Raw genomic sequence first — 26,454 nt, forward strand, 5'->3', positions numbered from 1 at the left:
CATGTCTTATTTTGTTTTATTTATGCACAATAGGATAATGGTCCATTAGAACCAAGGTTATGACCATGGCATTATGCACAGGTGTGGAACAGTTGTGAATTGTGCTGGAGACGGTCACTTAGGAAGGTTAAATGGGTGCTCTGCCTGCTATGCCAGAGAGCTAGCTCTTGGTAAAGTGGTCAGAGCTCACATGCATCTCCTGTCATTGCTAGCTTTGAGTCCTGGGTAGGGTGGCTGCCTTCAGCCTTCGCTGCACATGGTATCAGAAGTGTGATGGTGACAAACCCATCAGGAGTGTGCCCCAGGTTGATAAACCCACCCCTGCTGTGAGGAGATGATATAGCCCAGTGTGAGGACCCCTGATGAGGGGCATACATGTGGCCCTGGTGGAAAGGGCAGTTATGTGCTTAGGGGCATGTGGACAGTATCATGCGCAGGGGTACTTCCTGTAGGTGAAGGCATTGTGACAGAGACTGTCACTCTCCAAAGGGGAGGATGGTGTGACAGAGACCATCACTTAGGTAGGTTTGGGTGCACTGCCTGCTATGCCAGGGAACTGCTCTCCTGGAACATTTACCTCCTGTTGGTCCTGGGTATCCTAAATGATCCTTTAGGTGCCAAAATACTCATGAAGGTTGAATATACTGCAATACACAAAGAACACGTACAATGCATTTTTTTTTCCAGCCATAGACTCTTCAGTGGACAATAGTATCATTTGGTTTGCCAGTATTAGAATGCTGCTGGAGCTATTTTGTTTTTTCCTAATTAAGAAACATTTTTAATTATTTAATATAGTTAGACTGTGGATTAGGCATTGACTACAATATACATGAGAAAAGAATTCCATCATATGACAACAGTTTGTTTTCATTATTGACTAGTGCTCTGTTTACACTGTAAAAATTAATAGAAGCAAAATATAGGTCTCTAATATAGATTTACATTCACATAAGTGTGAGTTAGGCCAAAAACCTGATGATGCCTTTTTTTCAGAACAGATCCCCTCGTGTCTTCCAGAAAGTAGGCTTCTTAATGAGGACTTAATTTGTGTAACTCTTCTTGGCATCAAATATTTAACCATTTTAACAATTATGTTACAATGATGGGATTGCCTCACCCAACGAAAGCCACTAGAGGGAGATCAATTGAAGGGCGAGCACGTGTCACATGTGCTTCCTCCCCCGCTTATCACAAGCCCATGTATTTGCATAAAATGTGTGTCAGTAGGCCAGCAATCGCTACTGCTCACATGCAGCGGAGATTTAACGAGGCATTTCAAAGTCAGATCAGTCCAGCTGTCTCACCTACTACGCTAGTCATCAGCCAATGAAAACGTAAGAAAGCATACAGTGCCGAAAAGCAGAAGAGATACCCTAGAGGAGCGTGACAGTAAAATACGAAAAGAGAGGATGAAAGGACATAGCACGAAAATCGAGGCCAAGAAATACCTGAAGACGTCCTGTTGTGCGAGCATATGTTACTGATAGTGCGCTTACAGTAGACTGAACAGTCGTTCCTACTTCGTAGATGCATATAGTGAGAGTAGCCTGCACTGGAACCAGTGGAGATTTTGTGGGATTTTCTCTTGAATGGAAGAGGTGTTCTACTATACATTTCACTCTTCTAAGGATACATGTAGTTATTTTAATATACATCACGCTCTTTTAACGGGAACAAGCAGTGACGGCACAATATTGCCCAATTCACCTGAAGGACATAAAAATTCAGTGATGACCACAATTATCTTCGAGCATTTCTCTTCGGGTTTGAATTTTCAATAATCGTTTGTTTTCAAATGGACATCATGACGATATCACCTGAATGGATTATATTTTACAGCGACGCACAGAGAATACTAACACAGATTCAGAATTCCTAACTCTTTTGACCATCCGCGAAGAAACGATGGACAATAGTCCGGGTAAGTGATTATTATCGTATTTATTCCGGCAGTATATTTGCTGCACACACATAGGTAAGGTTATAGGGGTGATACTAGAGTTGTGCTGTCCCTGTGTTCCGGGTGAGGACTCGAACTCTCCCCATACATGGCACAGATATGTCTTTCTTCCTTTTCCACGTTGGTTTATTGTATGTGTTCTGTGGGTTGTTTAATGTTGTCTAGTAGAACACAGAGGGTAATACGTCAATCGTATTTGATCGTACTGTCCATTTTAAGAAATAATTAATTGTCTAATTCGTTCGTTATTGTGAATGATGTGAATCGGTCTGTCATTCAGGCAACAAAAATGTTGGTTAAATTTATAACGTACCGGTTTCGCTTAGTATGTATTAGAGTATACGTTTATTATTTTCTGAACGATATCACCTTTAACCTTTAACCAAACAAAAACAAAGAAAGCCCTTTCGGAATTCTTTGTTGCATAACCTAAGTTGCAAACTTTACCTCACGGTCAGACGACTCATTGCTTGTCATGAAGGCACGCGTACGTAGTATCAAACAGACGAGATCGTTATACGCAAAACCCAGGGTACTCTTTTTCTATATAAAAGGTGTGTGGTACATTGGGATCTTTGGGGTTGTGTAGGGATTGTGCCCCTTGTTGTGTCGCTGTTATTTCTGATCCGTCACTTCCTGCGTCACTACTCGTAAACAAACTCACGTGTATCTTTCTGCTCATCTGGAGTTCCTCAGTTGCCAGCGGTTTTATATATTTTTTACGTTTTTCGTGGTCATATTACTTTTCGTTTCACAACTAATTTATATTCATACACTGTTCGTTTCTCTAAATTATTCTTAAACTGAGTGATAGTAATGTTTATAGAACTCTGAAAAGCGCGTTCTGTCGTCGACCTTGAGCAAGAGGGGCGTGGTTGAGAACTATCGCGCTTAGTTTGGCTGTTTCGCTTCTGCGCCCTGTTCGCGTGGGATTAATTTTGCACGCTCCTTCACTGGTGACTTCACTGTTATTCACACAGTAGTACATGTTTAGTATACTGTACATTTTACCTCCTGTTCATTTTAGACATGGGCCCTCAAAATTAACAGTATTGCCTCTAAAGATTAACTATTAATAATAGACCATCGAATCCGCGTTTGTGAATTTCCAGCACTCAGCAGTAACCTGAACTATGAGGCTGGTGTCGTGAGTTCCAACAGACCTTTATTATCGTTTGAGTGTTAGCAAATGTGGTATTTACTTTCCTCACTACAGTGTGTTTAGGACGCAGTCACCCATGATTTAAAATAACTGCCGGAGCGCCGTAGTAGGCATCTCAAATAGTCCGTCTGTCGGGTTGCCTGTAGTCACGTGGATAAGATCCGAATGCCACGTGCCACGCGTGATTTTCCAAGCCCCCCCCATACTGTAGGCTGTGTCTCATGTTACGTGTGGTTATTCAGAAGGTACATGCGGCCATTAAGTTATTACCGTTACCGTATAGCCTGTTTGTTTTACTTTACGTATAGGAAGCACGGGATGGGGGCAACACTTTTCACCGTTTTCTTCATAAAGAATGTATATAAAATATCCATGATCCAAATAACAGTATAAATGTTACAAATAAAATGTACCTTGTAAAGTGCATGTTAAACCCTTACATACTGAAGCACAGTAGACACAGAAGCAAAAAAAGCATCATAGCAAAACTGAGCCATTGAAATGTTTTGGAGTGTAGCTTCTAAAACATCTTAGTAATCTGAATAATCACCAAATTAATTATAGTTGTGGCAGATAGCATTCTGTGCAGGCTTCATGGGACCAGTTCTGGTAATTGTAGTAGGATGGTTTAAAGCATACCATTCAAACATATTCATCTTTTTCTAACTCAGCAAAAATGTTTTCTTTTTCCCCAAGCCCTATTTTACACGTTAATACATATAAAATTATTTTCACCTCTCTTGCCCCAATTGTTTGCTCACTATATATATATTTTCTTTATTGTTTAACAGCTTTCCTTGCACCAGCTTTTTGGAATGTCCCGAGATGTTCCACTCAGGTGTTTGGCATTGACTGCTTTTACTGGACAGTGGTCCTGCACTACTTTTATGGCAGGTAGTGCTTTGCTGTTGGCTGGAGTGGCATTGCTACTTTCAGTGGCAGTTTGCAATGCAGCACTGTTGATGCAGCTCAAACAACTGTAACCAATGTTCCACTTTCTGCAAAAGTGGGAGAACCAATTTGTTTATCACATCGTCCTGTAACACTTCCTCTGGCCTGTGAACATTAAATTCACCCATCTCATTCTTGTTCAACAAATCCTCAGATTTGTATCTCTGACTGACCCTGTTTAGGCTTTTAAAGAACACACTTTTCTTTGATGAGGAAATGAGACCACACCTTTGCCATCTTAAAATGTGAGCAATTGCCAAGTGATAAACAGGTTTTTGTGTTTCTTTGGTGAGATTGACTCTCTCATATATATATATATATATATATATATATATATATATATATATATATATATATATATATATATATATATATATATATATATACACACACACACACACACACTTCTAGTGATAGACTTTTACTTGTGTGGTAGTTGCCATTTTTGGCATTGTCTACCTTCTTTATCTGTAGTGGTACTGACATGCTGTGGGCATTGCATTGATTCTTTTCCCCCACACTGACCTTGATGGTAGACTATAGTAAGCTTTCTGATCTCATATCCACATTTTTAGCCATGCAGTGTTTGTATAAGATAATGTCTACTACTCGGCTCAAATCTTGCAGGCTGTAACTTCAAAGTCGCTCCTCTGATTTTGGATGCCTTTATTAGCCTACACTTTGCTTGTTTTTTATGCCAAGCCACGCTCCTTCGCAGGTGACTACTTTTATTCTAGGCTGCTAAATGCAACATCTGATCCTCTTCGTCCCCTTCGTTCTTTTACGCGTGTCGACTGTTGGTGACATCAAATGATGAGCTTGAACACGTGAGAACGGTTATGGACATTAAGTAGTTTATGTAGGCTAATAAATCTGTATCAGAGTTAAGATCCATTTGTCGTTTTGACCGTCACTGATGGTCAGGGTAAAACACAATTATTCATTGTACAATTGCAAATTAAAGAGTTTGGTTTTGTTGCTGTATAAAATGTCGAAATGTTTCTGCATAAACATGTAGCCTACCCATTAAATCCTACACATGGCGGATGATGGTAAACATCTTGGCAATCCACGCTATTCTACGTTCTAACCGGCATTATTGACATCGTATTAATAATCGTCATAAGTTATTAATTTTGTGGTCTATATTGTAAGCAAATGTGGTAGGTTATTTACAAATCATGCATTATTTTTATGACAGTAACGCAGACATTGAGATGTTTTCAAATAGTGATAACCGACTTACCTTTTCTCCCCAATTAAAATCTCAGCGATCATGCTGATATCTGCATACTATGCTGGGGTTTTGCCGATGAGTGCTACATTAAACTGTGGATGAATAACATCTAGCTTGTGTGCATGTGGATTTACATGTTGGCCTCAGTCTTGCTGCTGCTTGGTTACTGATTTTGAACTGAGTTCTCACTCTAAATCATTTACAGTACTGTACATTACCTGTGACATCACACTCTTTAAACTAAAGACTAACTTAAAGACCAACGTAAAGTAGGTTAGGTTAACGAGATGGACAAATAACCGGATGCTCAAGGGTCTTCGTTAGAACAACCAGAATTTTGCTACAATAATAGAGCTTTATTCAAATAGCATGCAAATCTGATGAGAATTGGCAAGAACAAGGAAAAAACAAGAACAAGGTCAAAGCCCGAGCCGTACCTCAAGTACTTCGAACCTCAAGTATGGCTTGTCTTGAAATACCATACTTTCGGCCTCATGGACAAGCATTGAGACCATTTTCTGTATCAGCATTGATCCCTGTATTCTAGTGTTCTAGTTCATGGGTATGTTGGACTCTAACCTACTGTACTGTACTAGGATATATTCTGAGTAAATGACAAAGGACTTTTGTAAGTCGCTCTAGATAAGAGCGTCTGCCAAGTGCCGTAAATGTAAATGTTAAATGAATGGAAATGACCAGATATTATACAAATCGCTATTACCTATACACACTGAACGTAGTGGTGCAGCACCTAATGAGCTGTGCTTCATGACAGTAATTCTACCGCACTTTCTCATGTCAGCTTTCAGCTGTTTATACACTTCTGAAAGGGGGAACACAAAGAACAAAAATCAATGCTTATGCATCAAGACCATTAATAATGAAACCATGTTCTCAAATTATGAACTCAGAATAAGGCAACATATAGGCAGCACAGCCTGGAAGTATTTAAAAAAGAAATAGCCCCGTTCTGATGTATATCTGGCATAGTCTCTTATTCATTGATTTTGAGATTGAACTGGAAAGTATATACTAATTATTTGTGAGCTGTCCTTTACCTCTACAGGACAGTCCATGGAAATAGCCAGGGCAATGCGGGCGGTAACATTTCAACGAGCTGAATTTGCCTTGACCCCACGCGGTCAGGCGATAAAAATGCGTGCCAGTTATACTATTTTGACGCAGATTTGACCAAATCTAAAAACTCATTACAGCGCCATTCTTTAAAACCCATCTTGTCCAAAACCCCTTTAAGAAATCAACCTCGTATGCTGAGCAAATGTGACCGTTCTCGTCCCCTCCCTTCTTTCCAAGGTCTTAAATAATTCTTCGACAAAGGTGAGAAGTGATTTTATCTAAGTACTGTAGCGTTAACTGTGTCCTACACGGGACTGCGGAAGGAGCCTCGTGAGTTAGGACGTCATCTGTGTCCACGTGAGTCGTCGGTCAGGTGACTGGCAGCCGTCGGGCACGTGCTAGGCGAGACTTCGCTATGGAGACGGAGGATGCGGCTAGTTCGGCTCCGCATACATGTGAGGTAGTAACGTTCTGATGCATGCGTAGAGTACGGTAGGGGAGGGGCGAAACATGTGTAATAAGGCATTTCCCAGTCATGTGCCTTTGGAACATCTTGAACAGGTCCGGAAAAATTCCCGCTTTGTTCCAGATATGTGCCACACCTATGTTGTTCTAAGAACATTCCAGAATAGTTTAGTAGCCTTTGACTAAAAGCAAGCGTTTAAAATTATGTTCTCGATATTCATCCTGTTTCCAAAGGAAACACCCTGCAACAAACAAAAGCAAACTTGGATTTCTGTCTGTCCGTCTGTCTGTCTGTACCACACCACACCACACCACAGGTGGAGTCATCTTATACGCTAGCTCAACAGGCAGTGCCAGCCCCAACCCTGGCAGCCCTTCAAGTGGGTACCAGACACAGTCACCCTCCTCTCACTCCCAGCCTTCTTCACCAGAGGACATCTTTTTCACTGAGGTTGGGCACCTCAAGCAAAGAGGGACTGGCAGCAATGCCAGTGCAGTGGGTACGCCACCCTCACCCAAGCTGGTCTTCCAGTTCCCTGAAATGAGCAGTATGCCTGCAGTTAACTCGGTTAACCTGCCTGTGACCTCATCAGGCCAAAGCACACACTCCCATCCACTATTGGGCAAGAAACCATGTGGATTTACTGGAACCTTTACAAGTAAGACATTAAGAGGAAATCTTTTCACTTTGCGCTTACCATTTTACAGCTTTGGCTTTTTCTCTCTTTTTCTGTTGTTCTGGTACTTAGTTACTTATACTTAGTTACGGTGGTATACCTCATTTACATGTTCAGCTAATAAAAGATACTGCATATCATATGAAAATATGTTCAGTGCCAACTTGAGAATGATTGAGTACATGCTGTTGAAATTTCTAATCATTTCTTTTGAATTTGTGTTGTATTTGTATGAGCAGAAACAGATGGCATGGTGCTCCTGTGCAAAGTCTGTGGTGATATTGCGTCTGGATTCCACTACGGAGTCCATGCGTGTGAGGGTTGCAAGGTATGTGCTCTCCCACACTGGACACTGCTCAAATTACACATGTTCACATGTAGTACACTGCTCAAAATACACATGGTAAATTTTGTTATCTCACTTGAAGAGTAGACATTCCAAGGGTTACACTATCAGTTGATTATCAGTTTGAGCATCCTGATCTTGATTTGAGATGGCTTCTAATTATCTTGGGTATTTGACACAACTATGAACACACACTTATTGACATACACATGGACCCACCTGTTAAGTTTATGATACAGTTTCTTGTCATTGCTCAGTACAAGGCCACAAAATGCAGTCTTTGTATATCCCAGCTTCTTTGAGAGCTGCAGTCAGAGCACAGAGTCAGCCATTGTATGTCACCCTTGGAGCAGAGAGGGTTGAGGATTTTGCTCAAGGACCAAACAGCAGAGCCAGGATTTGAACCAACAACCTTCCAACTGTTAGCCCAAGTTCACATCCACTAGGCTACCACTGCCCTCATGGGGGGACATAGTCAGGGACATGCTCACAGACACACTCACTGACACTCTCTCTCCTCTGCTTTTTCTCCCCAGGGATTCTTTAGGCGCAGCATACAACAGAACATTTATTATAAGATGTGTGTGAAGAATGAGAGTTGTCTGATCATACGGATGAACCGCAACCGATGCCAGCACTGTCGCTTTAAGAAGTGCCTGTCTGTTGGCATGTCTAGAGATGGTAAGAGTTTTCAGACCCCATTTATATACTATGTACAATGCTGTAATATGAAAAGTAAGAAGAATAATGACATTTTAGATAGATCAAGAGGATCAGAGCTCCATACGCAGTGTTATGCATTTAAAGCACTTAGAATCATCCAATCTCAGTTAATGTATCTGTTTGATGATTAGACATTGGTCTGATTCATCTATACTTTAGCAAAAGAGATGTGGAGTGGTCAAGCAAAGAGATTCACCATCTCTTCATTCCAAGTGTCCTAGTCATCAAATGAATTTGTTTGTTAAGAAATATTCTGATAAATATTCCACTTAGGTAAAATGAGAGTTTACGATGTTTTTTATTCTAAACTTCTAATTATTTTAAGTGAAAATTGAACTGCTTAAATTAACCGAATTTGCATTTTTATAAATCAAAGCTCATGGACTGTAGAGACCTTCCTTGATTCAATCTTTTTTTTTTTCTCCTAAAGTATGGCCCAAGATTACTACTGTTCTACTCTACTTGTAGAACATTCCCTTGTACATAAGGCCAGTTATATATACCCAGATCCTAAACTCAACTTTGTCTATCAAGCAGTCATTTAAAGAGTAAGAACAAAATCGAGCTCAAGAAGAATGAAGCACACAGCACCCATAGCACTTAAAGACAAAATGGACATTTGACATTTCAAAGTAATGTGCCTTTGGAACATTTTGTTCCCCTGAAGTGGTTGGGAGGATTTTTTTTATCCGCTTTGGCCCAGCTATATGCCACTCCCATGTTGTTCCAAGAACTTTCCAGCGTATTCGAATAGCATGTCATTAAAAAACCTTTTAATTGACGTTCACAACTTTAACTTATGTTCACAATGTTCATACTGATTCCAAAGGACACACCCTAAAACAAAAAACTTGAATGAGAATCAATTATAGCTTCTATTTAAACCATGTAATCATTCTTTGTGTGAAGTTTTAAGTGTCTAAATTATGTGAATTATCAAATAGTATTTTTCATAAATTAAGGATCATGGTCTGTGGAGACCTTCCTTGATTGTTGAAATAATGTTTTCTTAAAGCAGGGCTCAACATTACTAGAACACTACCTGCACAACTTACCTTTATACAAAGATGTAGAACTGGCTTCACCTACCTACTTATTCATTCCAATCTGATCCATTCATTTCCATGATCTGTTCCTAATCCACTGATTCCATCCTGATTCACTGACTCCATCCTCTATTCTTCCTTCTTTTTCATGCCTTCTTTCCTCTTTTTCTTTCATTTTATTTTCCTTCCCTTGCATCGTTAGATACTGATTGATGATAGTGTCCACTTAGAACTCACACAAGCCATCATTCACATAACCAACTAAAATGAATCATTTTTATTTTGGAAATTGGGAATGCACAGTGCACAGTGTGTCTCCCACCTGCCTGCACACCTCACATATCTTGGTTTAATATATTTCCAAAGCTTGCTCATTTTTGTAAACCTTTTAGAATTAATTAAGAAGCCAAGTACAACCAATGCATGAAGTGTTTCTCTAGTGTGGGGGAAGTATTGCAAGCCATTTATTTACTGCAAGTCCATCCAGTAAATGCAGAAGTGGTTGTTTGCTTTCTTCATTATGTCTTCCAGTCCCTCTAGGACATGCAGTCTCCTGATAGTAATGTAAAGTGTGCTGGTAATAAATCATTTTTTTCAAGAGTTTGCACACACATTTGGGTCACTAAAAAAGTGGGGAATGATGTGTACAATCATTTATCAACATCACAGGACCCATATCTGTTTTCTGCAGTCTTCTATGTCAACATTAAAGCTGGGTTTACCATTTTACAGATGTTTCTAGTGTGTCTCATTGCAGTGTACAAAAGTGTTTAACTTACATTTAAGTACGTGCAGATATTAATACTATATTAATACATAGTAATATATTATTACCAACCCTGTTCTCAAAGCTATTGCCACCTATTGCAGCCCAGTGAGTATACTTGAGTCTCAAACTTGCATAGTGGAGATTCCTCTTCTGCTGATATCAACTAAGCTCATAACCTTGTTTCTCTTCCCTGGCAGGCAGCTGCTCCATGACTCATGCACCCTGCCATCTCATTCCTTGCATTTGATACCATTATGTGGAGTTTCTTTATATTTTCCAAAAAATATATAAAATAGATAAATAAAAACACTTGAGATGCTTTTCTGAAAGCATATAATTATTGCAAAATCTACATCTGTGTGACTCCTGAAACATATATTCACAAAGTGATCTGATCTGCAGACAATTGTGACACAAGGGAGATGTACAAAATCTCCTTGTGTACAACAAGGTCTTGATGTGAGCCTGTATAACAATTGTATACCACTGAGATGTAGATAATCTGTGTACAAAGGTATTCATACATTTGCACAACTTTGCATTGGCACCATGTTCATGTTCTTTATGTGAATCATCTGTCCCCCAAGTCCTAATCAGCCTCCTGCCTATTCCGCACAATTCACCAGCTCCTTCTCCATACTTGCTTTTTTAACCTAACCCTAAACTAACACCTAATCTGTCATCTTTACCCTTCTGTAGGGTGTTGACTAACTAAAACTCTAGTACTTATTGCTTATTGCACTGATTGTTGCCTGAGATGGCGCTTATGTATTTTGCACTTCTAGGCATCAGCAGTGATCCCTGTATTTCAACGGTATTCTAGTTCATTGGTATGTTGGACTCTAACCTACTGTACTGTACTAGGATGTGTTCTATGAGTAAATGACAAAGCACTTTTGTAAGTTGCTCTGGATAAGAGCATCTGCCAAATACCATAAATGTAAATGTTGTAGGCACCAGTCCCTTGTCTTTTTGCCTTGAATTAGATGTTTCTCTCAGCCTGTTGCTCATCCTCCTCAGGGATGTTACCTTAACTCTTACTGACCCAGTGATGTATTTCCCCAAAGGAGAGGGAGAGAGTAGGAGAGGAGGTGGATATGAAGTATGCATGTGCAGGCAGTATAAATAGCAATGCCAGTGGAGGTAAAGCAGTGGAGAGAGAGAGCAGTGGGGAATAGGAAAGGCTGGAGATGTATCCTCCAGAGTGAACTAAAGTTAACCACTCTGTTCCTTTTTTTAAATTACATCTTTTGCAATTTTAAGAGATTTTGCTTTGTGGAGTGTTATTTGGGCATAATACAGTAGACTATACACTGTTCAGAACATTACACAGTGAAATCCTGCAGTATTTATCCATAAACATTAACATTAGACTAAGGATTTAATGTGTTGTTTATGTAAAGTGACATTTCACATTTGTGCTGTTATTTTTTGCACTTTTCCTAGCTGTGCGTTTTGGCCGCATTCCTAAGCGGGAGAAGCAACGACTATTGGATGAGATGCAGAGCTATATAAACAGACTCAGCAAATCAGCATCCATAGACATTGACTCTATCACACCCACCGAGGTCCCACCGAGTCCTCAAGAGGCCCATTCAGATGAAGCCATTGGTGCCATGTCTGGAGCCTATTGCAACTTCTTTGTCAGTGGGAAGGAGAAAGTGGTGAAGATAAATAAGGACTGCAATCCCTCTTCCTTCCGGAATATGCAGCCTAAGGACTCTGGCTTTTCTCAGTCTATTGTCCAAGTCACACCGCAAGTGTACCTCGCTCACTCCACATCCACAGTAAACCACAATACCCAGACCAGTTCCCTGGTTACGGATCATGGTAGTAACCCAACAACCCAAGCCACTGACAACAGCTGCTACCATTGCACACAGGAACCCCAGCATTCTCAGAGCTACCCTGCCAATAACAGCAGCTATTCTGACAGTGAAACAAGAGGTCAGATGTCCTGCCCCTGGTTATTGCACACTGGGGCTAAAGTTCTGGTATGTGTTTTTTATTTATGCAATTTGTATTCACCCAGTAACTTTAAATTTGTTTTGTAACATTTCTTAGTTTGACTTTCCTAATTTTTCTGTCTCTCTCTGTCTGTGTTCTACAGGCGTGTCCTCTGAACGCATGTCCTGTGTCTCCAGCTGGTCGCTCCAGCCAGCAGGTGTGGGAGGCTTTCTCTCAGTGCTTCACTCCTGCTGTTAAAGAAGTGGTTGAGTTTGCCAAAAGCATTCCAGGATTCTGTGCTCTCAGCCAGCATGACCAGGTCATGCTTCTGAAGGCAGGCACTTTTCAGGTAGGGAACCTGGTGATGCACTTAAGATCAACGCAGAATCAGGCAGCTATCTCATTATGTTCTGAACATGCCTTTGTGTGCTACCTGTGTTCAGGTTATAGTTATGGCTAGGGTTGGGGTTAAGGTTATGGTTGGGGTTGGGATTAGGGTTAGGGGTGGGGTTAGGGTTAGGTTTAACTACTTGTATGTGTTAGGTGCCATGACTCCTTAACATGGTGTTAAAAATATTACAAATGGAACTTGACCATGGAAAAATATCCTTACTGTTATTTTTAACAGTGTGCATAGACTGATGTCAGTTTCTTTACTGAGCTTTGTTTAAATATTTTCTAACCCAGTTGACTGTGTTGTCTGCAGGTCCTGATGGTGCGTTTCTGTTCACTGTTTGATGCAAAAGAACGGACGTTGACCTTCCTGAATGGACAGACGTACACCCTGGATTCATTGCGCGGTCTGGGCATGGGCTGTCTCTTGGATGCCATGTTTGAGTTTAGCGAGAAGCTGGGGAACATGGGTCTGGAGCCTGATGAAATGGCACTCTTCATGGCTGTAGTGCTGGTGTCTGCAGGTGTGTGCACTCTTCATGGCTGTAGTGCTGGTGTCTGCAGGTGTGTGCACTCTTCATGGCTGTAGTGCTGGTGTGTGCACTCTTCATGGCTGTAGTGCTGGTGTCTGCTGGTGTGTGCACTCCATGGCTATAGTGCTGGTGTGTGCACTCTTCATGGCTGTAGTGCTGGTGTGCGCACTCTTCATGGCTGTAGTGCTGGTGTGCGCACTCTTCATGGCTGTAGTGCTGGTGTCTGCTGGTGTGTGCTGCTAATGCTTGCTGACTAGACAATAATTGTTCTGTTTAACAGTGAAAAGTGGAGCCCATCTTTTGAACACTGTGGTTTCAGAACATATTATCTCCATCCACACAGGGAGACCTCTAAGCTCTCTTTCTTTCTGTAAATAATTATTATAAATACTCACCAGCAAGCATGCTAAAGCAGAAGGAGTTTTAAATATGAAGCTTCTCAGATTTATGATTTTAGCCTCCAGGAGCACACAGATATATGCCAAATAATAATAATAAAAAAAACCCTAAGGAATATAGTAATAAACAGTCAAACCAATTCAGGCATGATTGGTTGGCTGGTTCAAACATAATCAACTGCTTAATTCCCCCTCCTAACAGACCGCTGGGGGATCTCCAATGTGGCAGCCGTGGAACAGCTGCAGGAGGGCCTGATCAGTGCTCTGAGGAATCTCCTCAATCACAGGCGGCCAGACGACATTACACTCTTTCCCAAACTGCTCCTGCGTCTGCCTGACCTCCGTACACTCAACAGCCTGCACTCCGACAAGCTGATAGCCTTCCGCATTGACCCCTGAATGAGGGACAGGAAGCAAGAGCTGGATTTTATGTAAAAAAAAAAAAAACCCATAATACTCTTGCCTTGATAAGGGTAAGCACACAGTATCAGTCATGCATAAAGCTAACTTTGAAAAGCTTAAGAGAGGAGTGCTGATTCTTAAGTCGAATTACATTGGGCACTTGAAACTTGCCCAGCGAAGACTGCAAGACATCATTCCACTTTTAGAGTGACAGCACTGGCTCTGGAGAGCAAATTTTCAGAAAATACAGTTTTGGACTCTTCTGAAGAGAATATAGCTGGAACTGTGGAAACGGTAAACGGGATCTAAGTGAGTAGAAGGAGGTGTTATAATGATGGGAATAAACCCTTAGTGGACCCAGACAGGATATTACAGGTAACATTAGTTTGACTTTTGAGAAAAGACTTGAGATTTGATGTCTTCACATCATACCTGAATGAAAAATGTGTTCTGTTATCACAGATATGCAGTCTTCAGCTGGCTCCCAACCCTGCAGCCATGATGGGGTTTCATACATACTGTACTTAGATACAATCTATGTATACATTATTACAGATATAGTTATTGATTGAAGTCATGATAGTAGTCTGTCAGTTCAAGTATTAGGAAGTGTATTATTATCAGTTTGCTTGATTGTTTATCACTTAATATTACTATAGGACTTTTTTTACCAGGACAATGGTTCTGCACCAGGCACAGTTAAGTGTGTTTGAAGATGTTCTCATATTGTACATGTTGTAATTATGTTATTTTCAACTACTCTGAATGGATATACAATAGTTTGTGATATAATTTGCAGTTATAAAATCACAAAAAAATCCTAATTTTCTTAGGAGTCTCTTTTGTGGGGGAGAGAAGAGTAAGTGGGGTACAGTTCTTCCTTTAATTGAACTACACTATTTCCATATTTATTCTATATATATATATATATATATATATATATATATATATATATATATATATATATATATATATATATCAGCATATCAAAAAGCAAATCATGTATTAAATGGTACACACATGGTGTATTTCATCAGTGATACACCATGTATGTACCAGTGACACACCTTTCTAATGTATATTTTGTAAACGTATAATGTTTATCATATACCATAGAAATGAAATCTAATAAAGGGAGATCACGTATGGGTGTCATTCTAATCTAATAAAGGGAGATCACGTATGGGTGTCATTCTAATCTAATAAAGGGAGATCACGTATGGGTGTCATTCTAATCTAATAAAGGGAGATCACGTATGGGTGTCATTCTAATCTAATAAAGGGAGATCACGTATGGGTGTCATTCTAATCTAATAAAGGGAGATCACGTATGGGTGTCATTCTAATCTAATAAAGGGAGATCACGTATGGGTGTCATTCTAATCTAATAAAGGGAGATCACGTATGGGTGTCATTCTAATCTAATAAAGGGAGATCACATATGGGTGGCTTTCCTTCTGTGTTAGGCGCTGCATATTTCAACAGTGGACTATTGCTGTTGCAGTCTGTGTTAGGCGCTGCATATTTCAACAGTGGACTATTGCTGTTGCAGCTCGCCATGCTCAATTGTTCTTCATGCTGCCGGTGCACAGTGGTTGCCTGGCAACCATCGCTCATGCACTGGAAAATTGGCACCGCCAGCATGCAGAACAATGTGTGTTCTGCCCATACACCGGCAGTGCGACTGAACTATATCTATAAACACGGGGTGTAACAGTACAGGGAAGTATCGGTTTGTTTCACACCACAGTTTGGACATTGTGGTTTGGAAAAAAAGCAACAAAAACCCCAGATGCATAAGGCTACATTTTGTTTTCATTTATTTTGAACAGAGGGTAGTGCAAGTTACAGTTGGTTCCATGTACTGTTGTATAATCCTCCCTGAGGTAGTTGGTACAGCCTGCAGTAAAATATAAAATGTAAACAGTGAACATTCCCTCTTGCATAGGTCATATTTTTATTTTAAGGTTAGGAGAAGAGAAGCAATAGGATTTCTTTTACTTGAACTTTGAACAAGGAAGAGGAAGCTAAACAAATAAACTAGTCAATGAGGTGATTGTGGCCTAATATTGCCTCAGGTAGGAAACAAACCACTGCAGTCACCGAGTTGGCTAAAAAGTGACTCAAGTACAGTCAGTAGGGTTAGTGAGTGTGAGGAGGGTTAGGGTTAGTGACTGTGAGAAGGGTTAGGGTTAGTGTGAGAAGGGTTAGGGTTAGTGAGTGTGAGAGGTTATGGTTAGGGTTAGTGAGTGTGAGAGGTTATGGTTAGGGTTAGTGAGTGTGAGAATGGTTAGGGTTAGGGTTAGTGAGTGTGAGAAGGGTTAGGGTTAGTGAGTGTGAGAGGTTATGGTTAGGGTTAGTGAGTGTGAGAGGTTATGGTTAGTGAGTGAGAGATTATGGTTAGGGTTAATGAGTGTGAGAAGGGTTAGGGTTAGTGAGTGTGAGAGGTTAGGGTTAGTGAGTGTGAGGAGTGTTAGGGTTAGTTAGTGTGAGAGGTTATGGTTAGGGTTAATGAGTGTGAGAAGGGTTAGGGTTAGTGAGTGTGAGAGGTTATGGTTAGGGTTAGTGAGTGAGAGATTATGGTTAGGGTTGGTGAGTGTGAGAGGTTATGGTTAGGGTTAGTGAGTGTGAGAGGTTATGGTTAGGATTAGTGAGTGTGAGAGGTTATGGTTAGGATTAGTGAGTGTGAGGAGGGTTAGGGTTAGTGACTGTGAGAAGGGTTAGGGTTAGTGTGAGAAGGGTTAGGGTTAGTGAGTGTGAGAGGTTAGGATTAGTGAGTGTGAGAGGTTATGGTTAAGGTTAGTAAGTGTGAGGAGGGTTAGGGTTAGTGTGAGAAGGGTTAGGGTTAGGGTTAGTGAGTGTGAGAAGGGTTAGGGTTAGTGAGTGTGAGAGGTTATGGTTAGGGTTAGTGAGTGAGAATGGTTAGGGTTAGGGTAAGAGAGTATGAGGAGGGTTATGGTTAGGGTTAGTGAGGGTGAGAAGGGTTAGTCTTAGGGTTAGTGAGTGTGAGAAGGGTTAGGGTTAGTGAGTGTGAGAGGTTATGGTTAGGGTTAGTGAGTGTGAGAATGATTAGGGATTAGGGTTAATGAGTGTGAGAATGATTGGATGTAGAGTTGAGATGATATGGTTATGGGTGTGTGTGAGAGGTTATGGTTTGGGTTGAGGTGTGGAGGGTAGGGTTAGTGAGTGTGAGGAGGTGGTAGGGTTAGGGTTAGTTAGGGTTAGGGTTAGTGGTGAGTGAGGTTATGGTTAGGGTTAGTGAGTGTGAGAATGGTTAGGGTTAGGGTAAGAGAGTGTGAGGAAGGTTAGGGTTAGTGAGTGTGAGAGGTTAGGGTTAGGGTTAGTGAGTGTGAGAAGGGTTAGGGTTAGTGTGAGAATGGTTAGGGTTAGTGAGTGTGCGAAGGGTTAGGGTAAGTGAGTGTGAGGAGGGTTAAGGTTAGGGTTAGTGACTGTGAGAAGGGTTATGGTTAGTGAGTGTGAGGAGAGTTAGGGTTGGAGTTATGAGAACAATATGAGAGTATACATATAGGATTTCAGTACCAAATACGAAAACAGATTCAGAAAATATCAGATTCAGTGTGTTTTTGTTATTTGTACTGCCATCCAGATGACAAATCTGTGTCACACATCACACAAGCATATATGGTCCCATTCCACCTTATCAACTTAACCTGTTTAGCCATTTTTTTATTGATTTTTTTCCCTTCCTTTTATTCCTACTGTAATTGTAATTTTGTTGATCCTATTTTTTGTTTTGTTAATCAAATCGAATCATCATTGAATTCTTAACTTTCAGAACTTGGTGAGTCATTACTATCATTTTCAATTAGAAACTAGGATTAATTTAAATTGGTCTTAATTTAATTATTAATTAAAATTATATTAATTTTATTATAGTAAAATAAAGTAGTTTATGAGACTAATTACACTGTTAATTTGCTTCATTCAAAAAAACAAACACAAACAAAAATACAGTTTATTATGTACAGTATTTATTATGTATTAATTATGTATTTTTTGCACGGTGAATCCAAATTCTGATATTTTTTTTTATAGTTTCATAGCCATAGTTTTTGGTTCCAATATACTCATATGTCTTTATGTATAGTTTGGAAAATTGGTATCAAGGAAGGCGCAGCCCCTCCACGTTGGCAGACTACTGCTGCAGAGATACATTTTTGTACAATCATATAATTGTACTTTTTATGAATACATAATATATATTTAATATAAATTTTAATTACTATCACTTAAAAATCTTATGTTATAAGAAAATTCTAAAAACAGATTCAAATTCAGCATAAAAGTACTATAAGGCACACCTATTTTAGTTTGCAAACATTTTCAAAGGAGAAAGATAAACAGATCTCTTAGAGAGAGCTATACAGAGATATCCCAACATCTGAGAAACTGGGATTTAAGAAGCTGGGAGCACAGGTTTGACTGATTGCACATAATTACTTGAGAGCAACTCTGTGGCTCCTCCTTGTGGCCAAAGGCTGCCTAGGACCTTATACTGTGTCATTTTCACTCATGGCAGGAAATAGAGTCCTTCTCATTTACTTATTTAGAGATCTTGCCATACACAGAAGTTCCAAATACACTCAACTGCAGTAATTAGAGAAGTGTTTTTGTCTTTTTTACAAGACATTATTCAGTCATAGAGAAGACAGAGATAGAATGGAACAGGATTGATCTCAAGAAGCCAACTTGGTCTGTATATCCTCTCGTACCCAGAGGTCTATGCACAGCAAATAAGGAAAGCTTACTCTTTCTGCTGCTGGCAACCAGGGTAAGGAGGGTTAGCGAAAATTATATGAAAGACAAAGGAAGGGGCACATTGATAGGATTTCTAGTTATCCACCATTGCATTTTAGGGCAAATACTAAAAACAGCTCATCAATGATACAGACAGGTATGATAACAAAAAAAGCCATCAAATGTTTATTCTATATTCTTCTTTTTCCTCCTCCTCTTATTATTTTGATGATCCCCTACAGTACAGAACAACAAAAATTCTACATTCTAACAAAAATTAATGTTAGTATTAATTAGTATTAATGTTAGTATTAGTGGTTTCTTTTAGGAGTTACCACTGCATAATATCAGTTGTATTAATTCAAAGGTTTTATCTGGACCCAAAAGCCACTTCATTAATAAATACAATAATTCTTTTAAAATAATTCTTTAAAGTAGAATCACTGAGAAAATATGATAGAACTCTGTTCACTGACAAAATTACATATTACCCTAACCCTAAGTACATCAGAATTTGTTATAAATATATCATAATTATAAGCATTTTAATTAAACAAATCTGACACTGATTTCAGTCATATTTAAACATTTTTGCAGACCCAAGCATATAGAATATCTCACAAGGTCTTATATACATATGAAGTAATGCACATATACATATGAGGTAAAAGGCTAAGACTAGGTCATTACTGGGTCATACAACAGTTCAGAGATCCAAAGCATACTTCCAAAACAACAAAGGTTCCCTGACTGAAATAAGGTTTCACTGTGGTCAGCCATTTCTCTTGACTTCAACCTGTGAGCTAAGATAAGGATAACCAAGTGTGAAGGTCATGGAGAGATTTTGTAAGGAGGATTGGGCTCAGGGATCGTCTTCAATAAACAATGAAAACATTTTTTCAGGGTCATACTTGCTCATGCTTACCAAAGGTGACAAAGTTTCTGGAAAGTACTAGTGTTGTCATGTTGCTCATTGTGACAGTAGTTGTGATAATCTATACCAGACAAAATTTCATATATGAGCAATACATATATATATATATATATATATATATATATATATATATATATATATATATATATATATATATATATATATATATATATATATATATATATATATATATATAAAGAAAATAGCCAGATGCAAAATTGATGCCTATGTTGTTTTATGTTTTTTACCCATTTTGCATGTTTACAGTGCATGTAAGATTTTTAGGATCTGGGTTTAACACTTCTTAGAAGTTTAATATATTGTACAGTGAATGCTAGTCCATTTATTACCGTCTTAGTAGCACATTGCTGCCCTCTACTGGCCAAATCCAGACCTTAATTGAAAATAGTCTGGTCTTAATATACAGACACATTTATGAACTCTGTGTATTATGCAAGATTAAATAATCATAACGAAATACAAACATTTGTTTAGAACCATTATCAATTAAAGCATCTTCCCACCTGCGAGCCATCTCTTATATTACAAAACAATATAGTGTTATTTGTTTGACATTTCTTTTCCCAAGACAGGCAATATATAACTCCACAATATTCTGGGTATTTTTCCAACACTAACAAAAATTAAGATACTTACTTCACAATTATACTTACATGCATTCAATACATTAGGAAATTCAGGTTGTATTCCAAGACTGATAGAGAAACAATCTATTAGTGTAGGCAGTATGTTTCTCTTACAGCTACCAGTGCTTTATCCAGGGCTGGGAAGCTGCTAGAATGGGGAGGAGAGTAATAATGAGTGACTGAGAGATTAACCTGGAGGCAGAAGACCAAGCAGTTAGTGTAATCTGGCAGGGCAAGAACACACAAAGGACAATCTCACACTCGAATGACAGTCACACACTCACACTATGTTTTGGAACCATAAACATTAGACTGCCTTCAGACATACTAAACAGCACAACTTACACTTCTTTGGACATTAGGACATTTACTAATTTGCTTTGAGGAATTATTGGAAAATCTAAGAAAGGAAAAGGACCCTAAGAAGGAAAATAACCAAGGAAACATGACACAAAACAAGGTATGGGTCTTTTAATGTAAATATCATGTAAAGGAAGATAATATGCAAGATAAAACACCAAAAAAGGGAGTAAGTGAAGTAGGTGAATAATTCTGTGGAAAAAATTCAGCCATGTGATACAGAGTTTGAGAATTTGCCTTTAATTATCAGTGAAAGTGTTCAGTGGTAGCTCAGTGGTTAAAGTATTTATTGTAATTGGAAGGTTTCAAGCCCCACCACTGCCAAGTTGCCACTGTTGGGCCCCTGTGCAAAACCCTTAACTCTCAAGTTGTACTCAGTCATGACTGTAAGTTGCTTTGGATAAAAGTGTCAGATAAATATAAGTTATTTTGCTGGATATATATATATATATATATATATATATATATATATATATATATATATATATATATATATAGAGAGAGAGAGAGAGAGAGAGAGAGAGAGAGAGAGAGAGAGAGAGAGAGAGAGAGAGAGAGATTCTGTGGTCAGAATATTTTTTAATAGTAACAGTAATCATAGTTTTTTGGTGGGTTTTTATCTATAATTGGATTAAATTTTGAAAGTATTCTAATTACTTGTTTAATGGGGAGGCTAAAACCTCACTGGGCAAGATGAGTTTAAATCTTTTTGATAAATGTGTATTAGAAGAATTTTGTAGAAAATTAGATTAGAGTGTACACACAATTCAACATTGCATTCACCTGACACTTTTATCCAAAGCAATTTACAATTCAGACTGAACACAATCTAAGCAATTGAGGGTTAAGAGCTTAGCAGTGGTGGGGCTTGAAAAGACAACCTTCTACTTACTACTCAAATACCTTAACCACTGAGCTACCATTTATGGAACTTGGCAAATAATCTTAAACATAGGGCCCTGCATATGTTCATGAGTATAGAGCACAAAGTGAATGTTCTCATTGGGAATTGAGCCCATAACCTTTGTTACACTCCCTCCCAGTTCCCAATGAGAATGTTTACCTTCACTGCCAGGTGAGCTACAGGTTGTTCATTCCTCCATTTGTTCATGAAAAAAGAAAGGTGTCTTAATGGACTTCTACTTGAAATAAAATCATAGCATACATTTTTGGTTACAGGTCACCCCAATGGTCGACACTGTGGAGGTACATGCAGGTAATAACAATTAACCATTATTCTGTCTCTAAAGACCTTCTATTAATTTTGGCAACTATTAGAGAAATATTTTGACAAATGGCTCAATATCTCGATTTTCCTTGTAAACCTCCCAAAATTTACATATCAAAGAAAATCTGCATGTAATTGAAAGTTGTTAGTCTCCATTATAACGTGTTCAAACAGTAAGTTAGTCTGGTCAGGTTTTCAGTTTTTTGCTCTTTTGACCAGGATGTCCTGCCTACTGTTATACTGATAAAGCATTCACCTGGGATGACAAGAACATCAGATGTGTCTTTGTCCATAAGGTAGTGATTCTAACACAGCACTCAAGAACAGGGAAAACCTCAAGAAAAAAAGAACATTAAAAATTAAACAACAGATCATAAACTTATTCTGAACAAATGTCTTTACTTTGCAAGGTGTATTTTATTCTGATGCTTCAACTGTTTGTGACTGTGGCTGTTGTGACTCTTTGCACATTTTAGTAAGTAATTCCTGTTTCCTCAAATAGTATCTTACTGGAGTATTTTAGCAGTGTTTTTGATAGACTTTTGTATTTCTTCATTTTGGTGTTTGTGAATTTTCTCCATATGTAACGTTCTGTTTCTCTCGCTCTTCAGTGCGCCTGTGAAGTTTTATATTCAAACTCATCCTGTGTTATACTCTGCCTGCACGTGAGTAAGTCACTGTACATTCGTAAAGTATGCTCAATATGACAGCCACTTGGTAGTTAAAAATTTACAAACTAATCTATTTTTTTATTTTTTTTATTTCAGTCTTCTGTTCCTTGGGACATATTTGACCTTGGCTTGCTGTGGAGATGTGAGGTAACTTGTTTGTCTGATGTTGATATCTCCAGTACTGACACATCTTCAACACTTCAACACTCTTGTTGAGCTAAACAATAGAGCTGTTACAAAATTACATATGACAGGATATATATGAAGTTGTGTAAGGATAGGATGATCACAGCCTGGCATCAGCATTAATTCACAATCTTAGACTCTGCCTAAAGTTTGCTTACCATTGACGCAAGCAAGATTTATAAACTGTTTCTAACATATACTTGATCTGTATTACATTTAAAAATAAACAATCTCCATTATAGGAGGCAGTTCCCTTGGAATCTCATTCTGCTGACTATCTTTGTGAGTATCTAGAAAATGTACGTTTATGTATGTTTACCTTTTGATTTTATATTTGACTTTATATTTTTTGGTGTGTGTTCATTATATTGGTTTTGCATGCACAATTTCCTTCCACCTGATCAAAAAGACGCTGTGCATGGCTGGGACTTTAGGCTTTGTGTCCAGGTACAGGACTGCTTATCCATGCCTTGTTTTGCTCCTAGCATTACACCACCTTCTAAATTACACACTATTATGGTCATGTCTAGATTTAGGGTTAGGACTAGGTTTAGAGTTAGGCCTAGGGTTAGGGTTAGAGTTAAGGTTAGACCTAGGGTTAGGGTTAGAGTTAGGGTTAGGCCTAAGGTTAGGGTTAGCACTAGTTAGCATGTCAATAACTTCAATAACGACTAATGTAAGACAGTTTCATACAATGTCTAAAATCTTTCTAATCATTCTTTCTAAATCTGAAGAAAGCATAACATATATATTTCACTTTTTAATATGTGTCCTGTATTTGTGTATTGTCCAATGCACCACATAGGTTGCTTCTATAGTGTGTGTACACATTCTCTTGTGTGTATCCACATTCTCTTGTGTGTATCCACATTCTCTTGTGTGTATCCACAGCTACTACAACACCAAGTCTGTATTGCTCTGCCTTGTCATCACTGCCACGGTGTGCTTCTGTGTCACTGTCTTCAGCTTTCAAAGTAAGGTGAGTAAAGGATCTGGTAACCACCTCTAAATGTCTGGCTTACACTATGAATGATAATAATAAGATTTAACACAAGCTAAAAAAGAACTGGTAAATGAACGTGTGGTATATTCATTTCACTGTTGATTCTCTTAATACATATGAATGATGAGAGTAGTCTGTAATCACAATTTCTTTCCCTTATCCTAAAACAGAATGGCTGAATTTGCTAGTGTGCACGGCAACATAACCAAGTGGGATAATAAAAAAAAAGACAATAAAAGTAATTACCATGTTAATGCTGTACTTTCACCTATTCATTTCTGCATTATTTTACATTGTGTTGTCCATGTATTTAGACATTAAAATTGTGACTTTTTCAGTTGTTTTATGCTTTTTTTGCATTATGTTTTTAAAAGCATGATCACCCTCCTCATAATGGTGGGTGATGCATGCCTTGTCAACCCGTAGGTTTTAGATGACATTAAGGTTTTATATTACTAGGGTTAGGGTTACACTTTTATATTACTAGGAATAGGATTAGGGATAAATTTAAGGTTTTATATTACTAGGGCTAGGATTAGGGTTAGGGTTAAAGTTTTATATTAGCAGGGTTAGGATTAGGTTTAAGTTTAAGGTTTTATATTACTAGGGTTAGGGTTTGGGTTTTATATTACTTATGTTACTTTGAAAGTGCATCACTGAGTAGATTTTATTTAAACAAAATATATATTATAGTATACAGTGTGGTCCATGCACAGACAAAATAACAAAAATGGTTTTGTCGGTGTGTTTCCACACATTTGAAATGAATCTGCATTTTGCCACATTTTTGTCACTCTGTGTCTGTACCTGGATATTGTCCACCTGTTCTCCTTCCTTCTACATCTTTTTCAGAATGCATTTTTTATTTTACATTATAGATTTATGTACTTCCCCCCTACAGACTATATAGTATTTCCATCATTTAAAGTGAATAATTATACATATAATTTCCATAAAACATCATATTACTGTGTATCCTTTGCAAGTAACCTACAATAACATCTGTTCTCCTTGAAATGCATCAGATCAGGTATATTAGATCATTCTTTTAGATCTTTTAGAACTTTTCTTACTCTTTTTCTTATGATTTCCTAGATTGATGTGTCCTCTTACCAGGGACTTCTGATCATCCTTTGCATGGTTCTGCTCTTCTGTGCAGTGCTTATGGGTTTTGTAGTCCCATTTGGATATGTAAGTTTCTAGTAATAACTAGGCCACAAAATGTAAATCCCTTTATATCCCTTTAGGCTATAGAGATACCTTAAGGCCAGCTCCTTAACATGATTGAGTAGAACAAAAGATTTAGACTTATCATGGTAAAACCACTCTTATTACAGTATACTTGCTCCTCAGGAATCTTTAGTAATCTTACCGTTTCATAGGTTCCCTGGTTACATGGACTCTATGGCAGTGTAGGAGCAATCGTCTTTACTATGGTATGAAATGTAAAACTTTCCAGAAGGGATTAAAATGTTAAATAGCCAACATTTAAGATGTGACTGCTGTGTTATCTTTTGTCTTTGCTTGGCTTCCTCCACTTGCCTTACTTCTCTTTTGGTCTCTCACAACAGTTTCTGGCATTTGACACTCAACTCTTGATGGGGAAACAAGCATAATGCCATAAGCCCTGAGGAGTACATTTTTGCCACCCTGAGTCTGTACATGGATATTGTCCAATTGTTCTCCTTCCTTCTACATCTTTTTGGTGACAATGTGGAATAAGCCAAATACAGTTTTGTATACTAAATCAATGTTCTCATTCTGCACTCATACTGAAGTTAATCCTATAATATGCTGGGGAACGATTGGTAAGAGAATAATTCTCACCTCATTCTTTCAGATAAGAAAATATAAGAAAAGGCTGATAGCATTTACTCTGAATGTTCAAAGCCTTCTTTCAATCATGCAACATTAAAGCCACTGCAATCAATATAAATATCCTACAGATAATTGCTGTTGTTTAAAATTAAATAATTGCAAACCATTTGTGCATTCGTTACTGGTTCATCCTGACGGTATTTTAATCTGATTATTATTTCTGTACTGTCACCTTTTTATCCCAGTTATTCTCCATATTTTGTGTAATATAGTTCTGAAAATGTGCTAACACTTTGAATATTGTGAAATGTACTTCAAAATGATGATCTGACTCACCGCATTAATCCATGTGTATTGGAACACAATGAAACATATTCCAGTGGTGTCATTGGTAAGGGGGTTGTGCCTTAAGGCCTACTCCCCTGGACCACTAATAAAATATCTGTTAATAACCTGATAACAGTGACTACATTTCCTCTTCTTCTTATTCTAAAACAGCTTCTGTTCTGAGGAGTTTTGTCATAGTTTCCTTTGAAAAGTTAAAATGCTGACAAATAGTAAAAAAAAAATTAAGAAAACTCAAGTGACCAAAACAGAGGCAAATTGTATTTTTTTGCTTGCTGTGACCATGAACAGTGCATGTCTGGTGTAAGGTTACGATGATCACAGCAGCGCATTACTCATAACATGCCACAACATGGTAAGCGGGCCAGATACACTGCCTGGTATAAAATGTGCTTTAGACTCCCATTTTATATGT

General features: G+C 38.4%; 2 protein-coding genes and 1 long non-coding RNA gene across 8 annotated transcripts; 2 read left to right on the plus strand and 1 right to left on the minus strand.

Annotated features, from left to right (window-relative positions):
* On the minus strand, positions 1-3,612 carry LOC118240393 (uncharacterized). 2 transcript variants are annotated; one of them, XR_004775395.2, is made up of 2 exons: positions 2,628-3,612; positions 1-644 (listed from the first exon to the last, which is right to left on the minus strand). It is a non-coding gene; the product is annotated as an uncharacterized LOC118240393 (long non-coding RNA). The 2 variants fall into 2 exon arrangements; XR_004775394.2 differs by lacking the exon at positions 2,628-3,612 and adding an exon at positions 2,411-2,566.
* Positions 1,212-22,384, plus strand: nr1d4b (nuclear receptor subfamily 1, group D, member 4b). Of its 5 annotated transcripts, none has more exons than XM_081705506.1 (9): positions 1,212-1,924; positions 7,173-7,514; positions 7,772-7,860; positions 8,415-8,559; positions 11,863-12,410; positions 12,527-12,712; positions 13,070-13,280; positions 21,968-22,004; positions 22,236-22,384. In XM_081705506.1, exons 1-9 carry the CDS (start codon positions 1,825-1,827, stop codon positions 22,258-22,260), a joined length of 1,683 nt encoding a protein of 560 aa, XP_081561632.1. In that variant the 5' UTR covers positions 1,212-1,824; the 3' UTR covers positions 22,261-22,384. The 5 variants fall into 5 exon arrangements, 4 of the variants coding, with proteins under 4 accessions (XP_081561632.1, XP_081561631.1, XP_026873348.2 ...); XR_004775393.2 differs by lacking the exons at positions 21,968-22,004; positions 22,236-22,384 and adding exons at positions 13,890-14,464; positions 14,552-15,000 and having other exon boundaries at positions 1,214-1,924; XM_081705505.1 differs by lacking the exons at positions 21,968-22,004; positions 22,236-22,384 and adding an exon at positions 13,890-15,000 and having other exon boundaries at positions 13,070-13,320.
* Positions 22,018-26,164, plus strand: LOC113582018 (protein lifeguard 2-like). Its single transcript, XM_035520487.2, is given in 11 exon segments — positions 22,018-22,312; positions 22,427-22,491; positions 22,628-22,681; positions 22,784-22,834; positions 23,116-23,155; positions 23,283-23,320; positions 23,765-23,852; positions 24,972-25,067; positions 25,259-25,312; positions 25,448-25,477; positions 25,479-26,164. Coding segments are annotated over 10 exon segments (621 nt in total). The 5' UTR covers positions 22,018-22,312; positions 22,427-22,441; the 3' UTR covers positions 25,599-26,164.
* Positions 26,165-26,454: the final 290 nt, after the last annotated feature.

This window comes from Electrophorus electricus, chromosome 22, assembly GCF_041902795.1.
Source record: "Electrophorus electricus isolate QZ-2024a chromosome 22, ASM4190279v1, whole genome shotgun sequence".
NCBI classification, from domain to species: Eukaryota; Metazoa; Chordata; class Actinopteri; order Gymnotiformes; family Gymnotidae; genus Electrophorus; species Electrophorus electricus.

Excerpts from the sequence above, each read along its gene's own strand:
- nr1d4b (XM_027017547.3), top strand. The coding sequence starts at position 1,825 with ATGGATTATATTTTACAGCGACGCACAGAGAATACTAACACAGATTCA. Across the intron at positions 7,861-8,414 it reads ATGCGTGTGAGGGTTGCAAG|GGATTCTTTAGGCGCAGCAT; the intron begins GTATGTGCTCTC and ends TTTTCTCCCCAG. Across the intron at positions 8,560-11,862 it reads TGTTGGCATGTCTAGAGATG|CTGTGCGTTTTGGCCGCATT; the intron begins GTAAGAGTTTTC and ends CACTTTTCCTAG.